Source organism: Epinephelus lanceolatus, chromosome 4, assembly GCF_041903045.1.
Source record: "Epinephelus lanceolatus isolate andai-2023 chromosome 4, ASM4190304v1, whole genome shotgun sequence".
Lineage (NCBI taxonomy): Eukaryota > Metazoa > Chordata > Actinopteri > Perciformes > Serranidae > Epinephelus > Epinephelus lanceolatus.
Genome location: NC_135737.1, coordinates 44664466 through 44676001, shown reverse-complemented (window position 1 = coordinate 44676001; position 11536 = coordinate 44664466). Strand labels below are relative to the sequence as shown.

At 42.0% G+C, this 11536-nt stretch overlaps 1 protein-coding gene across 1 annotated transcript; it reads right to left on the bottom strand.

Annotated features, from left to right (window-relative positions):
- Positions 1 to 2138: 2138 nt before the first annotated feature.
- On the bottom strand, positions 2139 to 11174 carry slc43a2a (solute carrier family 43 member 2a). Its single transcript, XM_078167352.1, has 5 exons — positions 11004 to 11174; positions 6790 to 7011; positions 3464 to 3596; positions 3122 to 3286; positions 2139 to 3018 (listed from the first exon to the last, which is right to left on the bottom strand). The coding sequence occupies exons 2-3, from the start codon at positions 6947 to 6949 to the stop codon at positions 3529 to 3531; spliced, it is 228 nt and encodes a 75-aa protein (XP_078023478.1). The 5' UTR covers positions 6950 to 7011; positions 11004 to 11174; the 3' UTR covers positions 2139 to 3018; positions 3122 to 3286; positions 3464 to 3528.
- Between the last annotated feature and the right edge of the window lie 362 nt (positions 11175 to 11536).

Sequence of the window (11536 nt, the reverse complement as noted above, 5' to 3'; positions counted from 1 at the left end):
TGAGCTGCTTATATCTACATACCAAGCACTATGTTGCTTTGAACGCACAAACCAAACTAGCTCTAGATCGGACCATTAGCATCTCTGCCACCGTAGTTGCATTACAGTTTCAGTATTGCAACCTCACCACTAGATGCCACTGAATCCTGCACACCAGACCTTTAATAGAGTTCATAATGACCGGAGCTGTTTTGGAAGTCCTTGGTTCCAGTAAAGGGGCGATCACACAGAAATAAGACGCTAGAGACGCGGGCGCTTGAAACGCTGGAAGCGCTTATTCAATGTGCGCTAGCTACTGGCGTCTGACGCTAAAAAAAGTTGGAAATATTTTAACTTTTCAGCATCTACGCCCGTCTAAAAAGATGCTTGAACGCTGGTCAGACGCGCCGTATCATAGGAAAACAATGCTTTTACTGGCGAAGCGTTTGTAGCGTTTCATCTCGGTGTGATCGCTCCCTAAGGCTGTTCAATTAGGGCTGGGACACAGTCTTTGACCCCATGGGAGCTCTCTGTGTGCTCCCTGCATCTTGTTTTTTTTGTTTGTTTTTTAGTTCATAAACCTGCATTAAAGCAGCACTTAAGAACTTTCAGTTTTGGTTGATTTTGGCGGCGCCAGTGGACCAAAGCGGTAGTGTTTTGCCTGAAGGAAGACCACATTTCCCATGAGCACCAGCGCATAGCGTCGTAAAATCCTGATCTCCCGGTCGCCTGCAGTTGGATTGAACTACATTTCTGTTTCCAGTGGCTGTGTGAAGGATGAATAGCGATGAGGTAATGAATCTAATTGTGGCTAAACAATATCATATGACGATGTTGAAAATAAGAAACGTTTAACTTTGGTTTTGTACCGTATTCCCCCACCGCCCCCCCTCACCCGACTCGTCAGTCCGCACTGACGAGTTTAGAGCCTTGAAACAGATAAATAAAACGTTATGTTGGATAATTTCACAGTAAACACACGTACAGATCTCGGGAGGAAGGTGCCGCATTGCCTGAATATCAACCCTGCACAATTTGCACGAATATACAGTTCAGTCTCTCAGGGAAAGTACTACTGTTCATTCTAAACAGTTTCTTCACATTGTATTGTTTCCTCTACTGTTATAATTCTATTATTAGGATTCTATATGGAGAATTATACATACATTTATTACTAAAATTACTCCATGCGAGTCTATTATTGTCACTGTCATTTTTGAATTACTAAAAGCCAAGATGAATTCCTGTATGTCCTTGGCAATAAAGTTCAATATGATTCTGATGCTTATTGAACATCAAAAATTTTTACATTTGTAACATAACATTTCTGTCTGTTGTTTTATCAGGAATTTGCTGTCCCGGACACTACCTCCACCTCTTCTGAGTTTGAGCCCCCACACACTAGTGCTGGCAGAGGCAGGGGCAGAGGGGGGAGGGGAGTAGGTGCAGGCAGAGGGAGAGGGAGAGGGAGGGGAAGAAGTAGGACACCAGAGGACTTGAACCCCGAGACCCAGCAGAGGGTTCAGGATCTGCACGAACGCAGAAACGCAGAGATGCAGGCCAGAATACAAGCATTAGACCATAATCAAAGGGATGAGCTCCTACAAATGGTCCTTACAAGACTACCTGGCCTGATGTTTGACATTTTGGACCTGCTGGAGGACCCTGATCGTCAGAGAGTCCCAGGTGGAGGGGACCTACATTGGTGCTCCTGCACAAACTGTAAGGAAATGAACACTGACCTGGAGAGACTCTGCTGTGGGCAAACCCCTGAGAACTGTGTCAGCAACATGGCCCACATGGAGCTATACATACTGGATGAAGGGGTGTTGCGAATGGCAAGGGCTGCCTGGAATGACATCTTTGCAATAGAAGATGAACAAGAGCCTGGAGTGGAGCAAAGACAAAACAGGCATACAGCCTATCGCCAGTTTGCCGCCTGGGCGTAGGAAATAGGGTAGTAATACCGAGTTGTTGTGTCTGGAAAATAAGGGACACTTTTCCAGACCCAAGGGGACAGTACACCGGTTTCCAGGTCCGCAGACTAATGTAGCATGTGATTGTTTGAGTGTACTGTAAATAGTTTGACAGTTTGTTATTTTGTTCAGAATTTACCTTTCACTTGTTCACTTGTTTGTGTGTGTTTGAAAATAAATACATTTGTGCAAAACAAGACAAACTTTTATTTATACACCCTCTTTCACAGTTTTCAAAATTCAAGTACTTTGTCACATTCAACACATTCAAATTGTTATTTTGCCACTTGTCCCTTCACAGTAAAGCAAGTAACGAATAAAACATAGGACCTAGAGAAAAAAGAAAAACATTTCCAGGCACATGCAGTGTTACGCAAGAAATATCATGAAAAAAAAGAGTGGCATAAATGCAATGTGCATTTTTGCAATGACGGGATATGTGTATGATTTGAATAAATAAATAGCACAACAACACTGTATTACAGTAGTAGTAAATGAACAACAATGACAGTTGAAAAAAATTACTGTGAATAAAAAACAACAAAAGGGGAGTGTGATGCATGTACATGGATAAATAGAGCAGGATAAAAATAAACTATGACAGTTAAAATAAGAAACACTGAATAATCTGTGTGACAATGTTAGAAGTTACTGAGAATAATTACAATGAGTGCAGTAGCAGCAGACAGTGTGGGTGGGGGTCCAGGTAAAGCTGTGATTATGTGTCTGTAGTTAGCCAGTCAGAGTGATATGATGTATGCATGTGCATTTATGTAAACAGACAAGGCAGGATCCTCAGCGTTCACTTTGGGGAACACCTTCACCACGTTTCACATGCGTCCTAACTAGCTCAGCTGTTGGGGGCGGCTGTACTGAAGCCAGAACCCCTAAATTCCGGGGGTCATCTGGCCTAAGGGTCTGTTTCTTGGGAAGGCCACCTCCACTTTGCAGCCTCTTCCTAAGAATGCCTCTCTGCAGGTCTGGAACGTAGGAGTAATCCTTCTTTTCCTTCACTGTGTAGACACTCCAGGATTTGGACTTCTTATTGTAGTATCGCCTGTAACTGAAAGGAAGCACAAATACTACAACACTCTTGTTTTACAACTATCAGGCAAACACTATGAGATTCCATTCAGGAGTTGTCCTTAGATATGCTAACAACTTACATCTTGTGTCCATCTTGGTTTCGTGCTGGGGCGCGGCCATTGTGACAGCTGTAGTCTATCGCAGCAAGCAGAGTCCGCGTGCGATACACTGCTGGAGTGTAGGAGAACCGCTTCCCTGCATACATGAGTATGTGATTCTGGAAGTTTTCCAGATCCGATGTCGTCCTGTAGAGTATGAGAACAAACATATACAAATCATTGTATACAGACCAGAGTACAATTTATTAGATAGATATTGACATTTGATATAAAAGCAAAAGTTATACCAGCTTTAGCATTTTCATTATAATGTTTTTAGTCAAACACACTGACATTAGTGTTGATAAAAGGAAAAGTGCATACCTGAAGTTGATGAACTTCCTCACATTCTTCAACCATCGACCTGAACTTGCAAAGACAATCCCTGATCATGGGCCTTCTGATGTTGATGTTGAAAAACGGATAAAAAGAAATCCTTCCTCAATGTTCCTCACTGCTGTGGATGAAAGAGAAATTGAAGATACTGTGAAAAAATGTAAGAATAAAAGGTCTGCAGACTATAATGATATTGATATGACGGTGATCAAGAAGGTCATTGGGGGAATTTCAAAACCATTCACACATATCTGTAACTTATCATTTCAAACCGGTACATTTCCAAACAAAATGAAAATAGCCAAAGTCATACCTGTGTACAAATCTGGCAGCAGTCACCACTTCACAAACTACAGACCTGTTTCGCTACTCCCTCAACTTTCTAAAATACTCGAAAAACTCTTCAATAATCGTGTGGAAAAATTCATAGACAAGCATAACTTACTCAGTGACAGTCAATATGGATTCAGGGCAAATAGATCTACATCACTAGCATTAACTGATTCAATAGAGGACATCACAAACTCCATAGACAATAAACAGTATGCAGTTGGGTTATTCATAGATTTAAAAAAAAGCATTTGACACCATACACCATGGCATATTAATCAAAAAGTTGGAAAGGTACGGCATCAGGGGGGTTGTGCTAAACTGGCTTAAAAGTTATTTGTCTAGCAGGCAGCAGTTTGTGAAGGTGGGTGATTGTTGCTCCTCATGTTTGGACATTACCTGTGGTGTCCCCCAGGGGTCAGTTTTGGGCCCTAAATTGTTTATTCTATATATTAATGACTTATGCAGTGTGTCTGAAACACTTAAACTTGTTTTATTTGCTGATGACACAAACATTTTTTGTTCCGGAGATGATGTTTGTCAGTTACAAAAACATATTACTTCAGAAATGTGCAAATTAAAAATATGGTTTGATAAAAACAAGCTATCATTAAACTTAACCAAAACAAAATGCATGTTATTTGGGAACTTGGGAAAAGGTACCCAAATAAATATTGTGGTAGATGGGATTAAGATTGAGCAAGTTTTTGTATATAAGTTTCTTGGTGTTACAATAGATGAAAAACTCAGCTGGAAATCACACATCAAACATATCCACTCCAAAATATCAAGAAGCATTGCAGTATTAAACAAAGCAAAACAGGTTTTAGATCACAAATCACTCCACATTCTGTACTGTTCACTGGTTTTACCATATCTAAGTTACTGTGCAGAGGTCTGGGGCAGCACTTACAAAACTACACTACAGCCATTAATCATTCTTCAAAAAAGAGCAATACGCTGCATTCACAAAGCTGGATATCAGGATCATACAAACCCATTATTCTTACAGGCACATATATTAAAACTGGAAGACCTGATCAATTATCAAATAGCACAAATAATGTTTAGGGCAAAAAATCATTTACTAGCAGCAAATATTCAAAACATGTTTACACAAAAAGAGGGAATTTATAATTTAAGAGGGCTATTCAATTTTAAAACCCCAAGTTTTTGTACTACCAGGAAAAGTTTTTGTATTTCTGTTTGGGGAGTAAAGTTATGGAACAGCCTTGATGGGGAGCTCGAGAAATGTCCAAACATGAAGCAATTTAAAAAAAGATATAAAGAAATGATTTTCAAAGGGTACAGTCACGACAATCCTTAGCAGTATATTTGTATATTGTTTGCCTTATTTATTTATGGTGCTAGTTATTTTCTTAGATTACTTCACATTTCTTTTGTAAAAGTGTATTTTGGTATATGTTGACTGTGAATTTATGTTTTTGAAATATTTTGTAAAACTTTGTTAATTGAAGGGAAAAGTTTATGTTGTTAATTATTGTAATGGGAAGCTATTTAATTAACAAAAAATGGATTTATGGATAGGGGGTGGGATTAAATAAGTATGTACTTCCTCCCACTCCTTTTCGGAAATGTAAACCGAATTGCGAAATTGTGTTGAGAATCTTTTGTTTGCATTTTTTTCTGATGACATTTCTGTTTACACGTTCGAAATAAATAAGAAATCAAATCAAATCAAATCGCTTGTCGACGACGATGGCTACAAGAGCCTGGTGAGCTGCTGAACCTGTAATCACACATCTAATTGTGAGATGGATAAAATTGCATGCAAAGCAACATAAACACCCCCTGAAAATAGATTAGAATTACCTTGTTTTATCCATGGTTTTTCCTGGGTATCATCGCCACTGGGTGATGATACCTAGGAAAAAACATGGATAAAACAAGGTAATTCTAATCTATTTTCACATAACAACACATAACAATAACAAAAATATCTTGTTATCAGACTGACTTGAAGATGTCAAGTAATTGCGCGTAGGCGTTCGCATCGACTTCCGTCTTTGTTACGAATGGGGAAAGGGGGAACTGACGTATGCCGTAAAGCAGTCAGCACATTTGTAGTTTTTTGTGTGGCAGGGTTACAGCCACCCTCCTCGAAGTTGCTCAGTGCCAGTGAAAGCGATACAGACCCCTCAGGCCATGACAGAGGTGTCATTCAACTAGTTGTAAGTCGATGTATCATCACAAAAGTTATGAAAATATTTTATGAAGGTTGAAAAGTTACTTAGTGCTGGTTTATGATAGACAAGTCCTGAGTCAAGTGCCAGCCAAGACCCACAAGTCCCATGTCAAGATGGACAAGTCTCAAGTCAAGTACCAGCCAAGACCAACAAGTTTCAAGTCAACTCTCAAGTCCAGATGGATAGGTACAAAGTCAAGTCCCAAGCAAAGACCGTCAAGTCCAAAGTCCCAGCCAAGTCCCAAGTCAAGATGGACAAGTCCCGTGTCAGGTCCCAGCAGAGGCTGACAAGTCCCTACTCACGTCCCAAGCCATGAACGACAAGTCTCAAGTCAAGCCCCAGCCAAGGTCGACAGGTCCCAATCAAGTCCTAGTCAAGACTGACAAGTCTCAGGTCAAGTCCCAAGCAAAGATGGACAAGTCCCAAGACAAGAACTAGCCAAGACTGACAAGTCCCAAGTCCTAGGGGAGTCCTAGGAGTTTCAAGTCCTACACACGTCATAATGAACTCAGTTTTTAAACAACATACTTTTTATTTTGTGGGTTTTGGGACAGTATAAAGTTTTTTCAAGTCAGAAAGCTCAAGTCCGAGTGAAGTCACAAGTCTTTGGCGTTAAAGTCCAAGTCAAGCTGCAAATCTTTTTTTGATTTTGTTATGTCCCATTTTACTGTGAGGGGTCATGAGCTAATACGAAGTACTCGAGTAAATGTACTGAGTTACTTTCCATCACTAACGGGGTCCAGATACCCCCCCCGTGACCACATGAAGCCGACTCACTTGGCCCCTTGCACAGGTACGAGTAGAAGCCTTCAGACTTGAGCATGATGAGCAGGGAACCCCAGCCCAGCAGCACGGCGGAGAACAGCAGGTTCTCGATGACCGCCGTCACCGCCATCCACCAGCGGCGGGAGAAAGCAGTGGCCAGGGTGGGAGCCATCTCGGTCAGGTCGAAGGTCGCACTTCACTGGCCTGACTGGAGGTGAGGGAGGCTGCTGGAGCCTGGAAGACGAGACGGAGGGCAGAGCAATGAGAAGATGTGATGCTGAACTGGTTATACTGGTGCACACTGGGAAGTTTAACTATTACAAATATGATCGCAGACTTTAAACAAACATTTTCCAGCACACTGCTGTGTTGGTGTTTTACAATTTATAGAGATGACTGACTTGTAAACAAGACACTGAATGTTGTTTAGTTTATTTAAAGGGACAGTGCAAATTATTAAATACTAACAAAGCTCAAAAAACAAACAACAAACAAACAAAACACAATAAGAAGGAAAAAGAAAACAGTTTAAAAGACGTCTTTGAACACATCATCAAGCAGAAATGATTTAAACATCATTTTTAGCCACAAGAATGTGACGTTCATCAAATGTGTGATGTTGATACATGTTCATACATGCGTCTACTTTTTTCACTCCACTGTCTGTGCGTTATATTTATTATTTATGTTTACCTGTCTTTGTTTACCTTTGTTGTCCTTGGAACTGTGTGTGTGTGCATCAGGAGCAACTTAAACTAGAGTCATATTCCTGTAGGCTGTGTGTGAACATATGCTCAGCCAATAAAGCTGATCCTGATTCACATCATGTTGTGGACGACACTCTGGGCCTGTATCATACACATGTCTTTGTTCTTGCCTCATGATGATGATGATGATGGTGGTGGTGGTGGTCTTGATGAAGACTCCCCCACAAACAGAAAACAACTGAGGCCTTTGAGGTGCATAAACCCCTCCTATAAATATGAATAACACCCGCCCCCTGACTGATCTGACTGGCTGGATGGTTTATGAGCTCGTCTCCTATTGGCTGCCAGTGGCACAGCTCGTGCAGCAGCTACACGTGAGGTTGGTGTTAGATTCAGCCCGTGTTGGGGGGAGGACTGATGAAGGGTCTGTGTGACAGAGAGTGAAGCTGCAGATGAGAACTGCATTTAGATTTAAATGGCCAGTGTGTAAAATGAGTTGAAAACAGTGACATCAGTGGTCAAATTCTAGATTGCAGGGCTCACTCACTCACCCCTCCCGTCGGGTAAATGACGGTGGCCTCGTAGGGACAAAAAGCCTTGCACACGAGTTTTTCAGGAGTAGGTCTATCTAGCAACGGGGTGAATGTTTATTTAGAAATCTAAACCATGTTACGATATTCTAATGAATCCCTCACGAGCAGGAGACCAGAGGAGCGTTCGGGAAAAAGGCCCGTTTATTTGAGCACTCCAGAAACTCCGGTAACACTCCAGGGGGTAAAAGACTCCGTCCCAAACTCTGACTCTTCTAGCGTAACACACACACTCCATAACTTTACACACCTACTCGTTTACCATACCGAGTGGGGACCCCCCTCCCCTCTCTGCTCCACCAATCTCCAGCCCGCACACTGACTGACAGCGTAGCCGGTAAACAGAGCTCAGCTGTTTATTTAGCCTAGCAATATCTCCGGACTATAGTCGCTGCAATGGACGACTTTGAACGCGATTTTGAAGAGTTTCTTGTAGCGGACACAGACCCAGAGCCATACCTGTTTGAGCCGTTCTCTGGCTGGCTGGATTGTCCGCTCGGTCTGCCGTACATACATGGCGGTGCAAGATGGCGACCTCTCTAAAGCAAGGCCCTTGATATATATATATATATAAAAGCATAATTATAAGGCTACGAAAACCAAACGAATTTTATTTTATAGCGATTATACACTTGTATAAACGTATTAATGGGTAGAATATTCAGATTCAGATTCAGATTGACAATAAACCATGCCAAATATTACACACTGGCCCTTTAAACACAGAGGTGTTTAGGTTGACACTGGAGCCACATTCACACAGCCATGAAATCCAGCTTTCTTTATTTCCATGTAAACAAATAACAAATTAAAATAAATAAATAACTGCGTCACACCTGAGTTTGCAGGTTAAAAACCTCGAGCACCTCTGTTAGTTTCCTTTGCTTATATGTAAACATAAACGTAAATGTGTCCGTGTGTAAGTGTGTGTCTGTGGAGCATGACAAAGCCACTCTGGTGAAAACAAGTGTGTGTTTACAGACAACTCGGCTGCACGTGAACGCACCGCGAGCTCCAGCTGGTTCGAACCAGCGCGGCGCGAGATTCACGGTGTCGTTTGGCTGTCAGTGATTAATTAATATACTGTATAACAGTGGGACCTGACTTAAGACAAACCTGAGTCCTGCTTTGTTTTACTCGTTATTGGGGTAAAATCAAAATAAAACTAGTGTCAATAAAGGATGGTGATAATTTTTACAGCTTAATCGTGACAAACATTCTGTTCATAGGACTGAAAACTTTGAGGAATGAAATTCAATCTTTAACATGTGAGCATGTCAGAAACTTTGGTATGATATCATATTAGATGCTGATCTTAACTTATAGACACACAGCTCAAATATTTCTGTGACTGCCTTTTATCACCTCGGAGACATATCAACAGTTAGAGGCTTCTTGTTTCAGTCAGACTCTGACTGGACATTTTACTGAATACTTATTTTGTATTTTGATTTCCACTGGTAAGAAAGCCATCACAAGACACTGGCTGTTTTCTGGCTGTTCAGAACTAATTTTAAAATTCTTTCAATATCTTTTAAAGCTCGACATGGTTTAACCCCCAATGATACAGCTGAGCTTCTGATGACACACGCTCCAAGTCATGACCTGAGATCCACTTCCATCCGGCTGATCAGAACAACCAAACACAATAACTTCAGTCTCATTTTCATTCAAGCACAGAAAGTTCAACTCCAGCCAAGTTTTTAGATCTCTCACACAGTTTAACAGGGGTTGCAGTGAGTCTGTATTACTAGTTTTAAGCAGGAAATAAATCTGTACATCGTCCGTAAAACAATGGAAGGAGATACCAGATTTTTTGAAAATGGAACCCAGGGGCAGCATAAACAGAGAAAACAGTAAGGGGCCCAGAATGGACCCCTGGGGTACCCCACAGAAGAAGAAAAGTCACTAAGTCGGACAGAGAAACTCCTTTTTCACAGATGAGACTTAAACCATTCAAGGGCCGCACCCTTAACACACACACACTCTTCGAGACCAGATAAAAGAATCGAGTGATTGACTGTATCGAAGGCAGCGGTCAAGTCTAAAAGCACCCGAAGCAACAGTTAAAAGAAGATTGTGACGGGGCTTAAAACCAAACTGAAACTTTTCATAAATACTAAAATCCTCTAAAAAAGTTTGCAGTTGATTAAAAACAATTCTCTCCAAGACTTTAGATAAAAAGGGGAGTTTGGAAATTGGTCTAAAATGAGAAAGAACTGAAACTTATTGTGTGTCTATGCTTTTATTGTGAAGGCTACAGTTGCACATTTCCGGAATAACTCTGCTTATTCCTCAGTAACTTGACGCACATGAAGGCAGGAGGCGCTCAGCTGTTCAGTATCAACAACAGTCCGGGAAATCACTATCAAGCCTCCGAAACAAAGACAGTTAACGAGAGAAACAACCGGCAACACAAAGACTCCTCATCCTGCAGTCTGTGCTGTCGCGCTGCCGCCGCACAGCTGTTTCTCTGACATCCAGATGTTTTTAATTTAGAGATTAAATCATAACTTTGATGTCGACAGAGCAAAATAAAGGGAAGTGATGGTGTTGATGACGACTGACAGAAACAACTGTTGCAGTCAGATTAATCTCATCAGCTGTGTGTGTGTGTGTGTGTGTGTGTGTGCAGTGTCTCCACAGATGAGAGGGGACACAAAACAGTGTCAGACCTAAAGTTGATGAGAGTGTGTGTGAGGCTGTTGCAGCTTCCTCTCTGCAGCCAGGAGACAAAGACACACAGGGAGAGACTCAAAGTGATGAAGACTCTGCTGCAGGATGATGATGAAGCCTTCATGAAACACTGTGTCACTGACTCTGATCCTGCTTATGAATATGACTCAGCCTCTCCTCCAGTGGAGTGCAGTGTGTATGTGAGTGTGTGTGAGTGTGTGTGTGTGTGGAGCATCCTCCGGTGCGGACCTACCTGAGCCTGTTGGATTCAGGGACAATGGACCGGCTCTGTCCTCACTCAGCTCGGCCTCTGCGCGTCCAAACGGCCCCTCGACGACACACACACACACACAGCAGCGGGGGGGAACACACACTCAGGATGTGTCTTCAGTGTCTTTGGATCTGTGTTTTTCCTCTCATCCCTCATTGCTGCCGCTTTATAGCAGCGCAGCAGCGATGCACAAACAACAGCGGCTCCTGATTGGCCCGCTGCTGAGCTAGAGACTGGCGACAGCCAATCACAGAGCCGCATTAATACATGTGTTGTTTCTCAATACTGAAATATTGTTGGGGGAAACAGTGAGTGAGATGTGTTGGGACACAGAAGCGACATCTGATCACAATGGGACACAGAAACAGTGAAATATGACGTCATTTAATTATGAATCAATGATAAAACTGTCACACAGTCCGGAGGAAACGGGAGCTGAAAACAAAAAACACCGGGAGAGATATTCACACAGAGGGCGACACCTAGTGGCTGCTTTCAACTCAAGTTAATATCAC